Below are 23182 nucleotides of genomic sequence, written 5' to 3'. Positions count from 1 at the left end.
TAAGAATTAGCATTAATTTACCATAAAAATGTAGTTTAATAGCTATTTTATAGTTTGCAACAATGTTATTATAATTAAAAATTAGCATTAATTAACACATTTTATATCTCGACTATTTTAATAAAAATTCACTAGAACATAGCCAAAAATAGTAATGGGTTAATGTAATTCGATGAATATTTTAACAAAGATATGTAGATTGTATACTTATGTTTACTCACTTTTACTGTTATGCCTTCAAGAAAATTGAGGAAAACTTGGCATGAATTTTTTTGTTTTGGGCCAAACTTTAATTTAAACAAAAAATGGTAACAATGAGGTAAACTTAGTACTTGATTATACATTAGTGTAAGATAAGATCCTTGGGAGGGAGAGAACGAAGGCTAACACAATATAAACATCACATCCACTCCCCTATCATCTTAACCACATCTTCAACTTGCTGCTGCTCTCTCTAAGTCCTGTAACCTGATCTCGGTTGATTTTGTAGCTGGACAAGGCTTTTCCAACAGTATTGACTGACTTTGTACTCCTTGTAATCCTAGCTAATGCTCGAGATGTGTCAATTTGCCTCGTCTTATTTGACTCAGCTGATAACGTCTTCTTGTCAAGCAGAGAAGATGATAGTAAAAGATTGTTCTCGGTCCCTTTGCTCTGTACCTGCTTTTTTCTCCTCAACTCTCGAAGGGAATCAGTACCTTTCAATAAGTCAGACCCCATATTCGTCGTTCTGCTATTACAGTTTAAGCTCCTTAGACTTGGAGGATCCATGCCAGATATGGTTTCTGTTCTTGGTGTTGCGATAGGTGTGCCTAGTAACTTCTCTGCAGAATGTACTGGCCGCATAGGCTCTTCCTGGTGTTGTCTTAACTTTTGTTCGAGTTCATTAACCTGTAATTACGCAGAAAGGGATCAGTATTTCACCGTAGCGTCCTAAACTTCAATTCCTTGTAACATCAAAGACAGGAAGAACCTTTTGTTGATGCAATAGAGATCCTCCACTTTCTCCCTCCATTTTCAGCTTGTTTTCAAGTTCTTTAACCTGCATCAACAGAAAGAGAGAAATGATTTCTATTTTTTATATCATGTCCAGTGCCAGAGAGTATTCTTTCAGGAATGCCAATAAAAGAAAAAAAAAATGGTTTTATGGCTATTTGCTTTATCAATGAATTACCAAATTGGTTTCCACCAACCACTCTTCGCTGTATGTGTTTTACCATTTTCCTTTCAGATCAGACTGACCATTACAAAATTTTATGAGGAAAGAGTCAGAAGTTGGCACAATGGTATGGTATAGAGTGGGGTTGATGGCATGTATCTATCTAATGGGATCAGTAACAACAATTACCAATAATTGTTGAAGAAAAAAACAATGTATAAAAGAAAATGATGCTGGTAAGTCAAAATTTTCATTGGTTACAATCACCTTTTGCTGTAGCATCCCTGAATGAAGCTCAAACTCCCGTGTTCTCTCTTTCAATATGCCCTCAAGCTCCTTGACCTGTGAAGAGTAATACAAACAATCCATTTAAAAATGCAACTTTGAGCCTCTTAACTTTATATGTATAGCAATCTTTTGGACACTCTTTTTTATTTTCCCCAATGCATCATCCCTTGGTGACACTGATAAATTAATATTCTTGCCAAGGTGGCCATATGCTTAAGTATATATCAAATTTAACAATTTCTCAATAAAGTTAAAATGTCACAGTTTCATCGAAAGCAGAAAACCTTGCGCTGTAGAGTCAAGGACACTGTCTGCTCACGCTCTTTCAGTTTGTTCTCAGCCACCTCAACCTGTGGTGGAAATACAAGTCAAATGTTGCATATGGTTACTTAGAACAAAAAAACTAAAAGGATGCAAAACCTAGATTATTCAATTGACATCAACCTTCAGCTGAAAATTGGAGCAAATTTCTTCCTTCTCCATCATTCTTTCTGAAAGTTGCAACAACTGCCTCTCTAGTTGTCTACATAACTCTGTCTTGGATGCAAGTTGGTCCTCAAGCTCATTGAGCTTTTCTTCTTGGATTTTGCAAAGCTGATCCCTACCTTTGGCTTTACCCTCTAAGTTGTGATAGTTCTCTTCTGACTTTCTTAGAGCTTCGTCTTTTAATCTCAATTCTTGCTTTGCTTTATCAAGCTTCAATAGTTCATGAGGAATATCAGGGAAAAAAGGTACACCACACATTCAGGTTCAAGTATAGAGAGAAATCCACTTCAACATGCTTGTTTTGTGTTTGAATCTGTAATTTAAATATACCATCAATGAGCTTACCATTTGTTTCAACTTTTGAAGCTCAGCAGTGTCAACCTGCTTCTTTACCGGACCCAACTCAACCCCTCGAACCCGACTTGCAAAATTTAAAGAACTTAGGGTCTCACCTAAGTCCTGCTCTGAAGGGCTGATTTGTACAAACATCAAGGTTTTAGAGTCACCCCCTACAGCAGATGAATACAGGATTTTAAAAATGGAAGATATTTAATGCTTTTGTTCCCTTCATATGATAACAAAATTAATAACTTTTCATCATTGTAAGTGCGCCATATTCCATATAAAAGCATTCACTTGTGAACTCTGAGCACTGTTGTAAATGTGCTCATACATACAAGAGCAAATAACCTTGATTTTTTGAGGAGTCTAAACTTGAACATTTTCACAGTTGACTAATAGGATATTCAAATAAGACCCATCAACATATGACTGCCTACCTAAGGAATCTTGGAGTAGATGTGTGAGCTTGGAATTCCTGCAAAACCCACTAGATAAATATCTGAATACTCGAAAACAGCAATAGACATCTGGAATACAATGAGATGAATGGCAAACCTATATGGGATGTGGATGCTTTTGGTTGCCAAAGCAGAAATCACATCTCCTAAAGCGGAAAGTGATCTGTTGATGTTTTGGGCTTCCTTGAGCCGTTCTCCTTGCACATCAGTTTTTGCTAGCCTTTCACTACCGGCCAAATCCACAAGCCATAGCTTGCTCTTGGTGCATTCACCACTGATCAAATTCTTTGCTCTTACCAATATGCAGAGCATGCTGCAAAAACAATAGACATATGAAGCCAACATTGTCTTCTATAACATTCAAAGTCTTTCCTTTTATCATTTTATACAGATTGAGAGAACAGGAACAACATTTGTAATTAAAGCAAATATGAAAATGGTTATAACAGAGACCATAGCATACTATAGCAAAGACCACTAATTTGCTTTCTCCCTTGAGCAAAAACCAGAGCTAATCATAACAAAAAGGTTCTTGGCGATACTAACCAATGAGATCGGCTACTATGCTCATTCACATTGTTTGACCCTACAGCTCTTGCACCGTTTCCAGCCTGCAGTACATTCCAAACCTCCTTAATATTTTCAACTTTGGCTTCCACTATCCCAGGCACATGATGGAACCCCTCTGAAGCCTGCCTTATCTCCAGCCTAAAACATAGAGCAGATCCAATCAATAGTAATGCTTACACTTAGGACAAAAATACACCGAGCTGAAACTAATTGCATTGTATGAATAAGATTTTGAATTTACTTTTTCGATGTTGGTGCAGTTGCAAGCAAGTCTCTAATTTGCTCATTGTAGACTTCAAGCACACTAACAAATATACCGTATGTATAAGTTTCTTTCCGCTCGTCAACAATTTCAAACAACTGCTCTAATGTCCTATAGTTCACTCCTCGATTTTGCTCTGTACCTTCCATGGTAAAAGTCTTCCCTGTCCCTGTCTGCCCATATGCAAATATACAAACATTGTAGCCATCTAACACTGACGTTACCATAGGGGAAGCATCTGCAAACACATCAACTGTACCAGCAGAAAATAATTTGAGTTAAAATACATTTTCGTTTTTCCTTATTCTCAGCTGAAATCAATTCCAAGAGTTATTGCATCTTCAAAGATCCTTCAGCCTTTGACAAAAACCCAGTCAAACTAACGGGATTAACAAATTAATTTGATTAAGTTTTTTTTTTTTTTTTATTTTGCTACAAACCTACACAGTCAGAAAATCAATGATACTGAAGTATGCAATTTACAGATTTCCCAACAGGTAATAAAAAGCAATAAATGACATTTCAGCTGGAGAGATAGCCAAAGGAGGAAAAATAATCTGATCTGTTGGGATATATTTCCTAAAATACTAAAACGAAATTAAGCTAAAGAAAATCTATTTATAGTATTCACTGTTCTTTATGTTATTAAATATACTGTGAATTTGGGTGAGGTATGCTTGACAGAAAAGGTTAGTGCCTTTAATTCTTTGGTTTTGTTATTTAAAGAGCCTATTTAGAGGTCCACACCTTGATCATCCTTAGGTGTATAAACTCGATCAAATTTGAAATTTTTCCTCGCGGAGCTGCCTGTAAGTATCCCTATATCTCCATCCTTAGCTGCAGTAAAATCTACAACTGTTGCATACCCAGCTGACGCCTCCCCCTTACTTAATGGACGGCACCTACAGAACACTCTAATGTTTCCTGAAAATTATAATTATAAAAGCAAGCTTGGGTCAGTTCACTCTACAATTCAAATATGAAATGTAGAATGTAAAAGTTTTAAACATCAAAACATGCCTTTTGCTTCCTCTAGCTGGTTATGCAGCTTTCTCCTCACTGCCTGCTCTTCATTGAACTTCAATTTTAAATCTTCACACTGTGCAACTGCAGTTCAGATAATTATTACGTATAGAGGTTTTTACAAAAAAATTAGTTGCTTCATAATGCATACTCACCCAATGCTTGAACTGCAAATATCATCTTGTTTAATTGTGGAATTGAATCAGCACACTCATGAGCCTTATTAGAGAGATGAGAATGCTCTTCCTTCATGGTCTGCAATGGATCAGTGGATATGGCAAAGCCCCTTTGATGTTTGAGCAGATGTCAAGAAGATTTATACAATTTGTGGACCAAAAAAATATAGTTTACCTTTATTTTTCTCTCCAACTCGTTGATTGAAGCAATCCAAAATCTCTTATCACATTTATATTTAGTAGAAACATCCTTCAGTTTTGCAGTTTGTCTTTCCAAGGTTTGATCTGTATCAACATTAGGCATGGTTAGAAGAGTTTCAGTTTTCTAGCAAAAAGAATGGCTCTTACATTTTCATAGGTTCTTTTTTAATCCCATTAGCAATCTCCAGTCCCTCAATTGTCCTTCCACGTCAAGACATTCAGCTAAACCTCTCCTTACCTAAATACGTATTTTGGAAGAACTTGTTGTCAAGTTGCATCCTGACCTTCTCTAGTTGCTCATTTGTAGCTGTTAATGACATCCAAGCCTCATAGCATTCATCTGTCTTCAGCTGGCACAGATTCTTCAGCTCTTGTATCTTCTTTTCATACTTTGCTGTAAATTTCATCCTCATATGTTTCTTCTGCAAACCACATGAATATAAAATAAATGATTATGAGAAAATCTTTTACACTTCAAGGTCTCAATCTAAAGGTGTTAGTGTAACCTGAGGTGATGAAATTTCCATTTCAGCAGCGCAATTGTTGCATACTAAATTATCGCATTTCACTTGAGATGCTTTATCTACTTCAGAAGATAACAAAATAAGCCAACCAGGAAGACTCTCTGGGAAATATTCATAAATATAGCAAACTAACAAGAAGGAAGGAAGATACCAGGTAATTCTGTTGCCCGTTTTATGCAAATCCCATTAACTATTGGGCTTCCACAAACTCTTTCAAACTTTATAACGATCACCCTGTCCTCTCCCACTGAAACTCTAATATCCACCACTTGTAACGGCTTGTTTGCTCCAACAATAGAGTATATATCAAGTTCAGACAATACCTGACATTTTTGGCACAAAAAAACAGCACTTCATCAAAATCAATGAACCAAACAACTTTATGCATCAAAGTTTATTCAAATTCACTTGCCTTGTCTCCTTGAATGAAAACATCAAAAACTCTCATTCCTTTAGGACCGTTGGTGTTTACTATTTCTGCGAAATGAAGATCAACCAAATAGTCACCCGGGGAAAAATCGTTGAAGCGATAAGTGAAGTTTCCAAAACGTGCTGATTGATAAATCGATGGCATGTCACCGCCATCATTTATGCTTTCACCGGTTCTCAAGACATCCCCTCCTTCGAAAAAGCTATCACCACAAACATCGATTGTGCACGTTCCTTCTTTCTTTACAGTCCCACCTCCAGCATTTAAAAACATTACAGCATTGTCTGGATCAAAACAAAACAGTGAATTCTACATTTAAATTAATTATAAATCTTTTTTGAATTCAACCGTTATCCACATGCAAAAATCCTCACTAAATAGTAATTTAAAAATAAAAACGAGAACAAAACAAAAAGAATTTTGAAGTTTTATCTTCTTCCTTTTTTACAGCAATTAACTGACAATTTTAGCAAATTGATATTAAAAAAAATTCTAAAGATCTAGAGATTTTGGTTTCGCTTATGAACTAACATTTTCTTCATTGCAGCCAAACAGAATCAGAAGACATAAATGAACATTAAACTCGGACTAAGGTACATAAAGAAACAAGAATTGACGAAAAGGAGAATGAATGTAAATTAGAAAAAGAAAATAACCTGTGTTTTGGGAGCTTATGTAACCAGATTTAATCAATCTTGAACCCGAAAGGCACAGTGCCGAATCGAATTCATCTTCGTGTACATTTTCGTATTCAGTATTCATGTTACTTTTGGGATTTTCTTCGTAGTTTGAGAAACTGCAAGGCCAAGAATTTGGGCCTAGGAATTTGGAGTGTTCGAGATAAGAGTTAGGGAATTGAGATTCCGCCATGACGAAGACCGGAGCGAAAAAGGAGAGGGAACTCGCAGTGTCGCAGAGGAGCTGTTTTTTGAATCTTGCTTTGTTTCTTTTTCTCTGCTTTTGACTTGTGCTGACTACTATAAGTTGTAAGAGATATCATTGCCTTAATTGCTTCGAAATTTAAATTTGCTAAACGGCATTTGAATTTTAACTTTATAGACCGTTACCCTTTCACTTGAGGCCTTGAGGCTCCCGGTGGGTCATATTGTGGGCTGGCTCCTGACATATTCTCCGATCGATGGGTGGTCCACAATGACTATCCTATATCCATTTTTCTTGGTTAAACTCTTGCTTCCAACTTGATCCAGCCCAAGAAAGCAAAACTCAAACTCAAACCAAAATCTTTTAAAAAATATTTTATACAAATGTAACGGATTTCATATTAATAAAAAATAAATAAATTTTAAATTTATAAATAAAAACTTACTTTCACTTAACATATATATTTTTTAGATTGAATACGTGAACTGAAAAACTGTAAACTCGTGATAAATAATATCAAAACCAATCCAATTTTTCATTAACATGAAATCTTTTATGAAAAATATTAAAATCGAAATAGATCCAAATCAAGATACAATCTCTCTCTTTTATGAGTAAAAGAGATTGGACAATTGAATCAATAAGACAATACAACGAATATGTTACATAATTGAATGAGATTAAATGTCACGAATATATAATGTGAATGTTAAATTTATAAATAAAAACCTACCTTTCCTTAACAAAAGAATGCTTACTTTTCTAAAGAAGTATGTTATTATGTCATGAAGCCACCAATATACATATGAAAGGGTTCATATTGGTCAAGGAGAATGTACAAGACAAATTAACGAAACGTACAAGACCAGGAACTCGGGCCCGACTGTGATTTCCATGATAGTAAGAACTTCAGACTTCAAATGGGTGCCTTACTGCCTCTGGTTGAAATGTGCAAGTTTTCATAGTTCCTGATCACGAGTTGCCACAGGCACCTACGCAGTCAGTCATCTCACAAGGTAAAGGTCTTCCTGGAGTTTAAAAACTCACCGGAGTTTAAATCCTATATTCCAAATGCATGCCCGAACCATCTAAGAAATCTTATACAACACCACGTGTTCTAATTACTACCCTACACAAATGCTGAACGGCCTCAATCATCTTCATATTTTTTCCCTTCTTTTGGTTATAAAGTCAATATCAGATGTTAACGTCTAAAGTAAATCTTGCCCCTTGCATCATCCTGGATAATGTTGTTAAGGCTATCAGGAAAGTCAACAGGCCACAAGACCGCATCACTTTCCCTGAGAACCATCCTTGAAAGATGATCAGCTGCTTTATTAGTTTCCCGCCATGAATGAGTAACCCTATAATTGTCAAACATAGTTAGAAGCTTCCAGATTTGCTTCAAACAGCGACTACACTTTGCACCATGAAACTGCTCTCGGTTAATGGTTCTCACAACGCTCATTGAATCAGATTCAACCCATATTACTTTAATACCTAAACCTGAAGCAAGAACAAGACCCCTCCAAATTGCCCATAGTTCAACCAAGAAAATATCATCTTGAGGAGCTTTAGAGACAAAAGCACATAATGGATCACCCTTATAATCGCGAAGCAAACCACCAAAACCTGCATTTTCTGGAACTACGGATCCATCTGTGTTTAATTTTATGCATCCTATCTCTGGCTTCTTCCATCTACACCATGTAATTGAGCTGGTGACAGGATTTAGAAGGCTTTCAAAGTTCAGGTTTCTGAGTAAAACAACCCTCCCAGCTTTCTTTGGCACTGAAGATAACTTACAAGTGGCCCTCAATGCCAGTGCATCTGCTCTGAGCTCATCTTCCTTGGTTTTGTGTTTCTTCCCTTGAAGGTGTTTCTTTAAACATTTTTCACTTGAAGCACTTATCAGACAAAGTACACAGCTCCATTCCTTTTGAACTCTCTTTGGATGGGTTAACCAAGTAGAATTCACCTCTTTATTGTCAGAACTGCGATCAAAATTTCCCTGGCATAGAGAAACACAGAAAGTAAATGGAATTCCATATGAACTCATGACAACCTGATTTAATCAAAATCAAGCAAAAGTCACTGACAAACAAACTATGAAACTCCTATGAATTAAAGAAGGAAGTTGATAAGGACTGGGAAAGACTCCTTTGCATCCTTTTCCCAATTCAGTAATTTATTAGCACATTTTTTCATAGAACTTCCCTTCGCAGATGCCCAGTGTTGTGATTTGTTGAGCTTATGATCTATCCTAAAATTATCAATGTATAAACCTACCTCGCCATTGATAATTAGTTCCTCCAATTTTGGCCCATTCTTGAGTCTGTTTGTATCAGCATCATCAAGGATGCCATTCTGTGCTTCGGATACAATGTCCTTCTTCTTCGGGAAGAACAGGATGTTCCATATTTTCTCACTAAAATAAGGTCTGATTAAATGCTTGAAGACATAAGAAGCACCACCAAAGTAAGGTGTGACCAGCAATATGGTGGCAACACCCTTTGCACAGGGCCAAAAGGGAAACCTGCCATGATAAAAACAAAACCCAAGCACAAAATTCACTGAGAAAATTCTAGCAAACACGAAGACCAACATATGCAAACATAGACGCTAGTGGCAGGTTTCAACTATTACTTGTTCCATCAAATTATATAATAAGCTAATAAATTTCCAAGTTGAACTAAAAAAACAAGCCAAAACATGATTAAACAATGTAAACTATCAATCGCAACTCTAAAAGCCCAAATTACCAATTCAAAAACTTCCCAAGCGTCAGCTCCACCATTGTTATCAAAGCAAAGAGAACCCAGTATGTCAGACATTGCTGATTTTTGAAGGAGGAATTATTCTCTACCGTCCGAATTGAAACATATCTGCGATTTAAACAGGAAAAAAAAAAGAAGAAAAATCATCTGCACAGACGCTAAATCCCACTCGATATAGAAATCAAACCCGCATTCAGGATATCAAGATGTAATGAGAAAAATCAAGACGATAGCTACTCACAAGGGATAAATTAAAGCGTATGAAGGCCTGCAGATCGATACAAATTTAATAAAGCCTCGGTTAGAGAATCTGAGGCAAATACTTAATAAGCTTTGAAGAAAGCTTAAATTAGAAAAGTAATCAAATCTAGCATCTTATCGCATTACAGAAAGTTTAAAGACAATAAAAAATTGATAAAGAGAAAACAGAGAAAAAGAGAAGAAAAAAATAATTGCGTACCAACAGAGCACAGTTAAGATACTTGCTAAGAGCTCGAGAAAAACTTTGCAAATACCCATTTGTTCAACTTCTGTTCTGGATGTTCTCTTTCGCTCCTTTTCAGCATTTTGAAGGGGAAGAGTCTAAGAAATTTCCTTTTACTGACATTTTTTGGAGTGGGTTTTTCGGTTAACGAGAGAACAGAGTTGGGGAAAACTGGTAGTCGATTATGGTCAAACCAAATTAAAATATAGTATCGGGTTTAGTGGAAAAGTATTACCCGCCGAAGTGAAGACCAATCGTCAATCGAATTAGCTGCGGCGATGCTGAGTTCAAGCGATCTCATTTGAGTCGCATGGTATCAGACAGATATTCAGATATATCAAATACTTTAGTTGAAGCATTGTCCAAAGCATGTTTGCTCGCAAAGACGAACACTGTGGTAATTTTTAATTTTTATGGTCGTTTCTTAAGGAAAGGGAAAGTGCACCGTAAGAAGATGTACTCTCCTCCTTTCGAATACGGGAAGATAAATCAGTATTTAACTTTTTAAAGAAGGAAATAAAAATTGGATAATTAGTTACCGCAACCTGATTAAAATGTCCAAAAATGCTTAACAAAAAGAGGACGTAAGTTGTACAGCAAACTTTAATTAAAGCATGTTCTTGCTTATTTCTTTGAATTAACGCTTTTATCCAATATTATACGCCATTTTTTTTTCTTTAAATTAGAGACTTTGCTTGTTGAACAAGGAAGCATTCTCCATGATAATGATTACTGACTAAACTAAGGCCTTTGAAGGTGTACATGTATAATACTAATACAATTTTTAGCTTAAGCTCGTTATTACGAGTAGTGATCAAAAAAAGGTTTCAGCTAACCTTGCTAACAACTCATAAAATCATAAACCATCGCAGTAAGATTAGTGCACAAACCCAAAAGAAAACAGAAGGTATAAAGCTTCATCAAGGAAAAGTGCAGAATATGAGATAAGCCAGGATGTGAACTTTTTGGATGGAAAGTCTCCCGGAATTGGTTGTTCTGTAAGACATTTACTAATAAATGGTGCCAAGTTCCACCAGCAAATTCATGCCGTGCACCAATAACAGGACACCCTATGCAAACTACTTGTTGACTAGAGAGATGTTCAGCGTCAAGCAGCACCCAATGCAGCACCAGAGCTCCTGCGGCATTCCTGCAGCATATCCATGTAGAATTGGCATTTGCTGATATCACTTCCATAGCTGCTCAGACACTGCAAACAAAACAAGAAGCATTAGTCTGGTGAGCAGAATTAAAATGCACAACAACCAGCAACTTTGCTCTCCACATGCAGGATCATCACTCGAAACCAAGGACTATTAGATGAAAAACACAAGGGATGAAAATATTCATACATCACTCAGAGCTTTGGATTGACCGTCACAAGCATCAGAGTTTGCAAGACTGTTCATGTTGGGTGCAGGAGCAGCAGCAGCTGGTTCTGATGAAGCAACAGTCTCGTGTTTGACGACCCAGGGGCCAAAAATGGAATCAACAGCCCTGTGAGCTATGGCAATGCCAGTACCCCATGCCAACCCTACACATAGACAAAGAAGAAAAATAAAAACAGTCCATTGCATGTCAATAGCCTATAAAAAAATTACTAATACTAACAAAAAATAGCTTTTGACTAACCATCTGCAATAGTAGCACCAATTCCTCCTGCCACAGATCCACTTCCACTAAGCCCAGGTGCTGGTGGAGGGGCAGAAGCAGCTGCAACAAACAATAACCAATTTATTTAACCAAAGTAAAATAAACATCACTTCATAAAAAACACTATAAAAACAATATTTCAAAAAAATTCACCTGAAATACCAAATTCTAAGAAAATTAAAATGGAACATTCAATGCTCTACTAATATGCCATCTCTTCACTCCTGTTCTTATTGAATTTCCTTAATAAATAATTAATTAGTGAGAGAAATAAGTATTACGGATGAAGTTACTTATTGAGTGCAGTCCTCGTTATATGGAAAAGATATTAGATCAATAAAATAAAAATTACCAGGCTGCGGAGGAGGATTACGCGATGGCGCAGAGGCAGCAGGGCGTGGAGCTGACCTTCCTGCAAAATTAAAATTTCTGCTTAACATCACCGTTTGTGTCAATTATAGTGCTAAAACTACTGGAAAAAGGAGGAATGAAGCAAACAATAAGTCACAAATCAAATGAAAAATGCAATGTGCGTCCAATGTCCGCAAAAATTGATTCTCTTAAAGAATATTACCAAAATTTCACAACCGCTAATGCATAACAACGGGTACAAATCACCCCAGCATACGGCTCTCCCTGCACATTTTGAATCCCCCTTCCTCCAAATGAACACAAAAACAACAAAAATATGAAGCTAAAAGCAGAACTTAGCCTAAACCAAACAAAATACCTATCTCTTATTTTTTATATCATGACAATACTTACTTAATCAAATAAATTTGTCAGAGAAAACTCCTAAACGAAGAGATGGAATAATAAGAAGCGATTATTCATAAAAAATAGGGACTCTTAAATGTATATGCACGGAGATTATAGCAGAAATCATAATAATACAATAAAAATTTCCAATTTTTTTTCCTAAAACGCAAAACTAATGGATCGCTTAAAAAAAAAAACATCGTGAGGAGAAACTAAACGGGAATAAAAAAACTATGGCTAAGACCGAGTCATATTCGGGTCGAGTTCTCACCTGCAGAATTTCGGCGAGGCATTGTTTCGAAGGTGGTAATTAGAAGAATTTGAATAGGAAGAGCTTAAACACTAATAGAGGAAGATGGTTTTGCAGGCATAAAATTGTACGCTGGATTGAGGTTACGAAAATTTGAAGGGAGCACATATATAGGCTGCTGTGGTGTTGTTGCTTGCCCAATAAGTTGCGTTTTCCTGGCCCGTTTCTGACCAATTTCTAGGACTCGCACCTTCTTCTCGAATGTTCTACTTTACTGAGCTGTTATTGATCCGCTGGTAATTTAGACCTGTTCATGGGTCAAAAACATAAGCCCATAATCGCTTTCGAGTCAGATTCGGCTTAACCCAAAATCATTTTAATAGAATTTCGGTTCATGGCGCATACATGCATTTTTTAATTAAATTATATAATCAATTTCTATATTTTAAAAAAATATGAATTTAATTTTTTAAAATAATTTATGTAAATCAAAATTTTGTATTTTTTCAACTAAAACTAATACCATCAAATTTATATAATTAAATATGTTAAGGTGATATTTTAATTGAATTAACATGATATTGATTATATATTAACGTGACACTTATTGACATGACAAAAAAACTAATGTGAATATTAATTGACAAAACCTTCAAATTTTAACCTAAAACACTCTAATCCTAATTAAATGAAATTAACAAAACAATGAGAGAATACAAAAAAAAAAATGCCCTAGCAACCGAATTAGAATTGAGTCATTTGACTCATCTCATAAAATTCTAGAATTTGATGTTTCAATCTCTTTTCTAATATTGTAAGACTATCTCATTGACAAAACCCAATATTTAATGTTTCTTTTTTATTATTTAATAAAGAAGATTGAGCTTTACTTGAGATTGGGTAAAGAAGTAAAGAAAAATATTGCATTATTCTAACCTCTCCATGGCTGATGTTTACTGGGTTTTGATTATTCGTGATATTATGGTTGTTTGGATTTCTTCCATTATGCTTGTGCACTCAGTATTTTGGAATCATGGCTATCGTTGTGATTAGTTGCAATGCTGGTATTTTTTTTTCTTTCTGTTGTGTTGGGCCTCTAGTTGTCTTTTACAGATTTCCTGGTTGTGTTTATGGTCCTCTTTTTTTTTTTTTTCTCTTTTAATATTGTATTAATTTCATTTAATTTAAGATTAAGGTGTACAAATAGTCAACGCTATATCAACTTGGTTAAAATACCACTTTCATATATTGAAAATTTAATGATGTTAGGTTTGGACTAAAATTAATAAATTGAAAAGGTATAAAGATTTAATTTAAAAAAATTATATAAAGATTAAATTTACATTTCTTAGATAGTACACTGATTAATTGTATAATTTTTTTTTTCTTTTGTACAAGCAATTTCATTTCTATTCTTTGTGTGTATCCTTATACCAATTATCCTCTTTCAATATTGTACTTACGAGCAAATTTCACCTTGTAAAAAGTATCTTTGCTATGTCTTGCAAGAGAAAAAAAACATTAAAAGGTAGAATTTAGAAATTGTGGCCGATCTTTGAAATATATAAAAATTAAATCTTAATCTTGAAATATTGTTGAAAACGTTATTTTTGAACCATCAAAAAGGCATTTGATCACAATAGATTAAATTCCTTAACTTGTTAAGTAAAGAGAGAAAATCTATGTACTTATAAAGAAGATTTGACCTTTTATAAATTTTTTGTATATTTTCCTTTTACTTTTTACTCTTTAAATTTGTACATTTTATTTTAAAAAATTTTTGAAAGTTTGTTTACAACTTACTTGTCGATTTGTGTATCAAATTACTTTTGACATTTTTTACGGTGAAAATAAATTTAAAAAATTTATATTCAAATTTACCTTCATTAAAAATTAAATTTGTTAAATTCATTTTAAATTCAATTCACCCTCCTTATGATATTCCTAAGTTATTATTGAGTTAATATTTCTATCATTATTATTTAATTATATTTAATTATAAAAGGTACTACTATTTATTTATTTTACAATTAAAGCTTTGTAAAATAAAACCTCTCTTTGGTCTGTGTATATATATACTAAATAAACTCTAGATGTTATACAAGACATTTTATAAAGAGGAAAATGGCAAACAATTGAATTGCGTGTTTGGTACGACAACACTTCTGCTCCAAAATAATACACTCATGAACGGACCATCGTTTCCGCCCGTAGCCAAACAGAGCCAGTAGTTTCAAAATCCTTCACTGGCTACTCCCTTCTCTTCTCTTCTCCTGTCAACTTTTCTTCCTTACAATGTCGTTCCCCGCCACGTCGTCGTTCCGTTCCGTTCCCTCTCATTGCCCAACCTACTCCCTCCTCAACTCCAATTCAGCTAAGCTTCACTATCTCATCTCAATGTCACTGCCTCAAAACCGTTCTCCATTCCCCCGGAATCTCAATCTCAATCTCACCCATAGTATCACCAAAGTTCCACGCAATAACTCCCCCATCATCCGCCCTAATCTCATAGTTCGCGCCTCAAGCAAAACGCCGAACCCCGCATCCGACGCCAAACTAATCACAATCAGCTCCGCGGTGACTGTCGCATTAGCCGTTGCTAATCGCGTTCTCTACAAGCTCGCACTCGTTCCCATGAAAGAATACCCTTTCTTTTTAGCTCAACTTACCACTTTCGGGTAAACCTTTTTCCTATTATTTTCTACTTCAATTTATTTTTAATTTCTTCTAGTAGAAAAAAAGTTAAAATTAATTTGAAAAATGTAGGTACGTGGTGATTTATTTTTCGATTCTGTTTGTCCGATACCGGGCGGGGATTGTGACTAATGAAATGTTAGGTTTGCCTAAATCACGATTCATAGCCATTGGTGTTCTAGAAGCTCTTGGAGTCGCCAGTGGAATGGCTTCCGCAGGTGCAAACTTTTTGAACCGTTGATTAGAATTTTAGATCTGTGAATTTAAAATGTTAATTGCAAAAGAGTTGCTCAAGAATTCATTTTTATGAATTGAGATACAAAAAAATGCAACGCTATAATGTTTTGTTTTGAAGACTTTTGCTTTTGGCTAATTTATTCATTTACCGTTTATTTATATTGTAATTTCTACAGCAATGCTTCCAGGACCAGCCATTCCGATATTGAATCAGGTTTTATTTCCCATCCTTTTTTCCCGTGATAGAATATGCCTGCCATAAATCTACTTGTTTGGAAATGTAAATGATTATGCAAAAGAATTTCCCTTATTGAATTTAAGATTAAACATTTAACTTATGTGATGTTTAACAATATAATTTATTCTAGGAAAAAGGAATTGAAATTGCAATTTTATTATTTTGTAGACCTTTTTAGTGTGGCAGCTAGCGTTTTCAATGATTCTATTGGGGAGGAGGTATTTGATTTACCAAATCGCTGGCTGCTTGCTTGTAGCAATAGGTGTAGTGGTGGCTGTTGCAAGGTATGTTATCTTTTCTACTTTGTTGCTAAGAACCCTAGCTGTGGGTTTGTTTAAGTATTTCAATCTCATGTAGGTTGCCACAATGCAAAGTGACAGAAGAGCTTCTAGTATAAAGCCCGTAAGAGGCACTGCCAGTAACTATTTGGCCATGATTAGCTTAAGATTGAAAAATAATATTTATTTCTTTAATTTCTTTTTCTTTATTTGAAATAGTGTGCATACATTTTTATTGAGCAGAAATTAACCTACTAATGGACACTTGTTTTGTTATTGTGATATTGTTGACACAAAAATTTCCCTAATACCTTAAGCTACTGAAAAGGAGATGACTGTACAAATCTTCCAATCAGCATAATTGGTTTTATTGCACTTTAGCACAGCAGCTCAAAATGCCTGAGGTGAACCTCAAGATTTTGATTTTGGAAAAAAGTAAATCTTTGTTACTTGTAGGAGCCATTATCTGACTTGGCTGCCAAACACAAGTGAAAAGGTTCACTTCTTAAATTAGAGCACTTTCTGTGAAAGTGCTGAAGGTTAGGAAAGTAACCCAATTCTGTTAGGGCACTGCTTCATCAAGACTATCCAGAAATGTAGCTGAATCAATACTATTATTCTTGTCATATTGAGGATTTGAGTTCCCCTTATAGACATTTATGATTTATTATGGCTACTTGCATAAGGGTAAGATCTGATGGTAGTTTGAATCTTTTGTAATTGTAGTGGTTCTGATACTGACCAGATGCTATCTGGAGTTGAGCTTATGTGGCCAGGAGTGATGATAGCATCAGCAGCTTTTCAAGCTGGTGCATCTATTATTAAGGTTAAAGCAATTCCTATCTTTCATAATGTCTAATGGAATTGTATAAGCAAACGGTCAACAACATTTTTATCTGTCTTCAAACAGGAATTTGTTTTTATTGATGCTGCAAAGCGACTCAAGGTATGCCCTTTCTGTCACTAGCTTTCCATATTAGCTTGGCTTGTTTATTTTCTCATTTGTGCTCAAACTTTACCATCAATTCATGTGCAGGGGAAGTCACTTGATATATTTGTTGTCAATTCTTTTGGATCTGGATTTCAGGTATGTTTCATGTAGTGCTATAAAATCTTGTGTTTATTTTATAGTCTTATAGATGCATGCTGTATGGTCCTTCAATTATTCAAATAATTGAACCAATCTTGCTCAAATACCATCTTAGAAATCTTTTTGATGGGGCCACTCTAATGGGACAACAATGGATTTATTTTCTGCCTTATCTAAGTTTGATAGGGTGATTTTAATGTTTCTATTAATTTTTCCATGTTTACAGTAACTTACCATGAAAGATAACCAAGCACTATTCATGCTCTTCCCTTCTATAAACTAAAAATGGAAATTGAAAGGTAAAAGTATTCCCACCCGGAAAAAGTTCATGTAGTGTAGATCTTAGATAGTTCAAAAACCCAGAGCAATTCTGAGCCTGATTCAACTGCTCTATGCATCAAGTTTAGTGATAATAGATGTTCATTACTTAAAAAATGGTTCTCAAATCTAACAGATATCTTATATTTTAAGCTGTTGCAATCTTCATCAGGTATCTTTAACATTTTGTAATTTTAATTTATGCTTGTTGCCCATGGGACCTTAATACTGGATTTTAACATGTTTTATGTTGAATTTTGATGTTTCCTTGGACTGGTAGGCTCTCTTTGTGCTTCTTTTGCTGCCTTTTCTGTCAAATTTGAAAGGCATACCATTTTCAGAACTTCCTTCATATTTAAAAAGTGGGGCTGCATGCTTTCTGAAAACTGGAGCTGGTACATCAGGCAAGTTCTTACATTTTAGTTAATGCAATGATGGATGTATTGCTTTTCTTTTTTTTTTAAAACCCTATTCCTGTAGATTTTTTGGTAAGATATAAAACCTTCTGAACTCGGCACTATAGGATTTGGATTGTGAATAAGCAGCTTGATCAGCATGTAAATTGTAAATTTGAGCAGTAATTAGCCCTTCGCACCACAAAGTTACCATCTAGCTCCATCTTTTATGTATTTCAGCCTTAGTTATTGAATCAAAATCTAGTATTTCACCAATTTCCATCCTATCTGCTTTCACTGTAAGTGCCCCAGTATTGGACTTGACAATAGCTAAGGCAATTCACTTAAGTTGAAGTGATATAAACATCTCTATTGGTCCATAAAATTTCAGGACTTGAATAATATGTTTTTCCGCAAACTTTTTTCATTCAAGATGTAGTTCTCTTCATTGCTAGACTCTAGGTTTCTTTGAACTATGCACATAAAAATAGGAAGAATTTTTAGCCAGTGGCTCTGTATTGGAACTCCCGTTAATGTTATAAAATGATTGATATCCCTGTTCAAGGTTTTGGGCATTCATGCTGCGAACACTTTCATTTGTCAATCAATTTCCTTCTAGTAACTTAGATTCACCATAAAATTTGGTTATAACAAGTTGCATTTGGCACTCCAGGTTGTGAGGGTGCTCCACTGCTGCCACTACTTTACATAGTTACCAACATGGTTTTCAACATATCGGTGCTCAATCTATTGAAAATATCCTCAGCCGTTGTCTCTTCACTCGCTGTAACATTGTCAGGTCAACTCTCTCCTCTCTCTCTCACATGTCACATTAATGGAACTATTACATGCTTGCATGCATAGTCATAACATGTACCTTGCTGAACGTGTATTTTGTACCATGTAAACAAATCAATTTTATGCCATTTTAAATGCATTTTACTAATGAATCCCTTTTCTGGTTCACTTTGCAGTGCCTATTTCGATTTACATTCTCTCCCTTCCTTTGCCTTATCTCCCCGAGGGTGCAAGCTTAAGCCCCTTCTTCCTGTTTGGTACCTTAATACTTGTGTCAGGTCTTGTTCTATACAACATAGCCCAACCTGTGATGGAAGACTCAAAAAGAGCTTGATCTTACAACTAAATAAGAAGGGCATCAGAGATCTCAACGTCACACTGGTTCCATCGTATATACTATGTTTCATCATGTTAAACGTTATAAACTTATCGACCATTTTTCACCATCGAGGGGCAGACAGTCTTCTGGAAAGTGAAAGTGCCAAGTCATTGTAACGTATGATCTCGTTCATACACCTTGGTATCCCACGGCCTTGAGGCCTTGCATCGTTTGTATAATTACTTTAGCGTACAATAATGATTCTTTTCTCCTTGAGGATGCTGGCATGAGTTAGATTAAAATAATCGTATTACCTGAAACCGAGAGCCTCTTTCTATTAACCATTGCAATTATTCTCTCTTCTACAGCTTCCAATCCTCATACACTCTTGACTCTCTCTTGGTAAGATTCATTAAACTGATCAGCTAGAGAACAAAAATTTCCTTTCCATCATATGTTAATGTTGAATAAATAAGAGGTACACTAAACAAAAGATGGCGCCAGGGGCGAAAAGTACAAGTTCAAAGGGCAGTAACAGATGATTTTAGTACTGAACATTAAAATCATATTCCTATCCTGTGTTTCGATCTAACTGATTGACAGCTACTGGAATAAGAAAAAATAACAACTCAATAAGATGCACCGTACAAACCATAAATTTAGAAAATGCTCTCAACAGAAAACTTGAATACAAAATTGCCTGGCTGACTTCAAATTCCATTCCCCATGTACATATGGTTTGTTGCCATTTAATGTTTCCTCTGCAAGCATACAAAAGATGTCAGCCTCTATGTCATATAAGTCTTGGCCATATTTGATTTGTTAATGGTAAATGCAAGACGGCAAAAAGTTTTAGAAAACAATAGTGATATAATTTGATTGGTAAACTAAATATGTTTCTGAATCTTAACATGTCATGTCCTATCTAAAAATGAGATCAATGAGGATTATCCCACTTGCTTCGCTCCATATAGGAGGTGCCTCATGCCAACCCTCAAAACAGCAGCCATTAGGCTATAATAAGATCTCATAGACAATAAGCTAAATGCTATCATTGTGATCAGAACTATAAAATTACATGTGTAGCTTAAACCCCAACATAAGACTGAAGAATAACCACACAAAAAAAAAAAAAAAAAAACTATCTCGGGTGCTATGCAGATGGATACAATTTAGCCATGGTAACAGCTAAGGAAATTTAGGGTAATGAAAAGATGACAAACCATAACATTCAACAACATACCTTGCGCTTTTTGAGCTTCCACATTCCACCGTTACTGTTACTAAAGCTTGTTGGTTGATCACCAGCAACATCCCCCAATGGTAAAGTTTTGATTTCATCATAGAAACTGTCCGTCAGACCAAGCAACCTGATACAAACAAGGAATAAACAGTCAAACCAAGGGAATTGTATAAACCACTAGATGCTTAGCATGAAAGATAATTCACCAAATTTTGCAAACTGATAGACACTGGGAGAAAATATGCATACCCATTTCTTGACTTCTTTAAGTGTTTCTCTATCTTTTTGTCCTTCCTTGCAACTGGAGCACGTGTGAAAAGTTCTTCCTCTTGCTGTGCACGCCTTTCCATTTTTGCCATATATCTAGAGAGTTCTCTACTTTCAGTTCCAATAATTTCTCTAACCTGCAATAATTAGCAAAAAAAATATCAGCTGAATTCATAGGTGAACTTTGAAACCAAGTAATGATACAAAAACAGTCTACCAACGGACCTCTTCAGGTCTTCCTTCTAAATCATCCATCATTTCCCTAATATATGCACTCTGAGAAGCTTTCCGCAAAGCTTCCTTTTCTCTTCTTAAAGCATTTCTCTCCTCTCTTGACATCTTATGATCCTCTTCCACAGCTGCAGGGGCAAATTTGGGCGGTTTATAAACACCAGCACCATCCTACAATGCACATGCACAGACTTTAAAAACAAAACAAAACCGCGATTTTAGGAAAATAGTTGGTGAAATTTTTAGCAAGACTAACCTCTGACATCATATCTGTCTTGCTAATAAGCATATCCGGGTTCGGCCGATAATTCAATGGATCCTCAGTCCTCTGAGGTTCATCTGATTTCTCATTTGACAATTCTTGTTGTGTTGCACTCCCACTAACCCTTGTAAGCTTTTGAATTTGGTATTGAAGTTTTTTGTCAATTGGCCTAATCTGTTAACAACCAAAAAAAGAAAAAGAAAAAGAAAAAGAAACAATTATCCTCACCACTACTTGAAATCAGTCAATTACTAAATAACAAGGAGAAACAAAGACCCTACAAACCTTTTCCAGAAACAACCTAATCTCAACAAGGCTCCTAACAACGGGATGTCCCTCAATTGAATACCCCTTTGCCTTGCGAAGTAAATAATAGACAAGTGATTGACAATAGTTTAGAAGCAACAAATGCTTGGCTTCCAGATAACTTATCCCATCCGCAGTAGGCAAGTTATTAGCTTTCACCTATCACCCAAATCAAAGGAGAATACTGATTTAAACAAAATAAAACTAAAAAAAGTAATACGAAATTGTGACGGACGAGTTGCCCAAGCTTCCTACCTTAGCGGTTAAAGCTCGTACTTTGGTAGTCACGACATCTAACCCTGCCTTCATTTCTTTCAACACTGCAGCCAACTGATTAGCTTCTCTGAAACAAAAACAAATAAACAAAATTATACACGATAATTCGGATGGCAAAGCTAAATGAAAAAATTGGTCAAACATTACTTACTTTTTTAATCTTTCACTTCCTTTTGTGTTATTAGTCTCTTCCATGGCTTATCAATCAATATTCACCGGTAATTTACGAAGCACGAACGCTCCGCGCCGGTACCCACTCCCAGGGCAGAGGATACGAAAGAGGAGGGTAAGTTGGCTGGGGCTGGGTGTTAAAGGAGAGAAGGGTACTCGGGTCTCTACGAAAATAAGGTACTTACACTGGGTCTAGTGTGAAAGCTTATCGGCCCATCACTAGTATTTGGTTTTAATTAATTGCTTTAAACATCTGATTTGGGCCTTAGGCCTTTTTTGTACCAAAAGAGCCCCGACTTCAAGACCATTCGGCCCATTTACAAATAATTCAATTACCTTAACTAGTACTACTCAAATTTGTGGTTAATTGACTTTAATCTCGCGATTAGTTACAAGATTTTACAATAATTCATGATTAGATTTCAATATTACCAGGATCATGCCATGAATATGATTTTGTCTTCAATGGCATGAGCGTGAAGTTATTTGTGCATGACCTGTACTAAATTCTCCATCAATATGTTCATGCAAAGTCGTAATAACATTCTCATTTAAAACTGGTTGCGTCCATGACCATTTCTTTTCCTATATATATCTCCAAACTCTTCACCTCTTTCGTCAAACAATTAGCAAGTGAACAGATACAGAAATACTTCTTTTTTTCCAATACCCAAGCAAGCAAAGCAACCATGTCGGCGAGAACTAAGCGGATACAAAAGGAGTGGGCAAATGTTCAAAAGGATAAGGAGATAAACAATATGTGCAGTGTTGGTCTAGTTGGGAACAACCTTGACGAGTGGCAAGCCACGATCTTTGGCCAACCTGGTACTCCTTACGAAGGGGGTTTATTCAATTTATCCATTGTCTTGCCAAGCAATTACCCATTTGCACCACCCAAGGTTACCTTCAAAACTAAGATTTATCACCCCAACATTAATGAACAGGGTAGCATTTGTCTTGATATTCTTAAATTCAAAGATAAGTGGACTCCGGCATATGAAGTAAGGGCTGTGATTATAGCAATATGCTCGCTGATGAATGATCCAAACCCAGATGATCCGCTCGTGCCTAAGATTGGTGCTGAGTACAAGAATAACCGGTCCAGCTTCGAGGCTACTGCTCGCCAATGGACAATGCAGTTTGCTCTACCTTAGAATTGGTAGAGGACCATCAACGTAATGAACACCGTAAAATAAGCAATTTGCATAAAGCTTTTAAAGAATAATATGTATTTTATGTTTATTGCGGAAGTTTTTATGAATGAAAAAATATTTTAACTTTTATGCATACTTTCAAATATTATATAAATTCGTCTATTCATTGTGGGTTATCCTC

At 35.6% G+C, this 23182-nt stretch overlaps 5 protein-coding genes and 1 pseudogene across 7 annotated transcripts; 2 read left to right on the top strand and 4 right to left on the bottom strand.

The window, feature by feature from the left end:
• Positions 1-246: 246 nt before the first annotated feature.
• On the bottom strand, positions 247-6929 carry LOC18591833 (kinesin-like protein KIN-14R). Of its 2 annotated transcripts, none has more exons than XM_018125300.2 (19): positions 6576-6929; positions 5902-6203; positions 5641-5812; positions 5472-5551; positions 5204-5387; positions 4940-5049; positions 4744-4843; positions 4586-4672; positions 4313-4489; positions 3545-3818; positions 3280-3441; positions 2831-3046; positions 2713-2750; positions 2279-2442; positions 1892-2143; positions 1732-1797; positions 1427-1501; positions 974-1042; positions 247-891 (listed from the first exon to the last, which is right to left on the bottom strand). In XM_018125300.2, exons 1-19 carry the CDS (start codon positions 6787-6789, stop codon positions 418-420), a joined length of 3216 nt encoding a protein of 1071 aa, XP_017980789.1. In that variant the 5' UTR covers positions 6790-6929; the 3' UTR covers positions 247-417. The 2 variants fall into 2 exon arrangements, with proteins under 2 accessions (XP_017980789.1, XP_007018280.2); XM_007018218.3 differs by having other exon boundaries at positions 5472-5548.
• Positions 6930-7559: 630 nt separating this feature from the next.
• On the bottom strand, positions 7560-10466 carry LOC18591832 (uncharacterized). Of its 2 annotated transcripts, XM_007018215.3 has the most exons (5): positions 10039-10466; positions 9820-9846; positions 9564-9686; positions 9091-9337; positions 7560-8812 (listed from the first exon to the last, which is right to left on the bottom strand). In XM_007018215.3, exons 1-5 carry the CDS (start codon positions 10095-10097, stop codon positions 8006-8008), a joined length of 1263 nt encoding a protein of 420 aa, XP_007018277.3. In that variant the 5' UTR covers positions 10098-10466; the 3' UTR covers positions 7560-8005. The 2 variants fall into 2 exon arrangements, with proteins under 2 accessions (XP_007018277.3, XP_007018279.3); XM_007018217.3 differs by lacking the exon at positions 9820-9846.
• Positions 10467-10958: 492 nt separating this feature from the next.
• Positions 10959-12977, bottom strand: LOC18591831 (uncharacterized). The gene is made up of 5 exons (XM_007018214.3): positions 12746-12977; positions 12068-12127; positions 11695-11775; positions 11415-11596; positions 10959-11272 (listed from the first exon to the last, which is right to left on the bottom strand). The coding sequence occupies exons 1-5, from the start codon at positions 12765-12767 to the stop codon at positions 11171-11173; spliced, it is 447 nt and encodes a 148-aa protein (XP_007018276.2). The 5' UTR covers positions 12768-12977; the 3' UTR covers positions 10959-11170.
• Positions 12978-14843: 1866 nt separating this feature from the next.
• CLT2 (CRT (chloroquine-resistance transporter)-like transporter 2) lies at positions 14844-19411 on the top strand. Its single transcript, XM_007018213.3, has 10 exons — positions 14844-15402; positions 15491-15636; positions 15832-15869; positions 16062-16177; positions 16898-16997; positions 17082-17117; positions 17208-17258; positions 17860-17983; positions 18648-18773; positions 18949-19411. Exons 1-10 carry the CDS (start codon positions 15020-15022, stop codon positions 19104-19106), a joined length of 1278 nt encoding a protein of 425 aa, XP_007018275.1. The 5' UTR covers positions 14844-15019; the 3' UTR covers positions 19107-19411.
• A 106-nt stretch (positions 19412-19517) lies between these two features.
• LOC18591829 (Sas10/Utp3/C1D family) lies at positions 19518-22001 on the bottom strand. The gene is made up of 8 exons (XM_007018211.3): positions 21828-22001; positions 21656-21743; positions 21380-21559; positions 21089-21268; positions 20827-21003; positions 20584-20738; positions 20335-20461; positions 19518-19852 (listed from the first exon to the last, which is right to left on the bottom strand). The coding sequence occupies exons 1-8, from the start codon at positions 21869-21871 to the stop codon at positions 19841-19843; spliced, it is 963 nt and encodes a 320-aa protein (XP_007018273.1). The 5' UTR covers positions 21872-22001; the 3' UTR covers positions 19518-19840.
• A 535-nt stretch (positions 22002-22536) lies between these two features.
• LOC18591828 (ubiquitin-conjugating enzyme E2 11 pseudogene) lies at positions 22537-23001 on the top strand (annotated as a pseudogene).
• Positions 23002-23182: the final 181 nt, after the last annotated feature.

The sequence above is a fragment of the Theobroma cacao genome, chromosome 8 (assembly GCF_053813885.1).
Source record: "Theobroma cacao isolate CCN51 chromosome 8, ASM5381388v1, whole genome shotgun sequence".
Taxonomy (NCBI): Eukaryota; Viridiplantae; Streptophyta; class Magnoliopsida; order Malvales; family Malvaceae; genus Theobroma; species Theobroma cacao.
The sequence above is the reverse complement of the archived record's forward strand: the minus strand, read 5'-3'. Positions and strand labels throughout refer to the sequence as shown.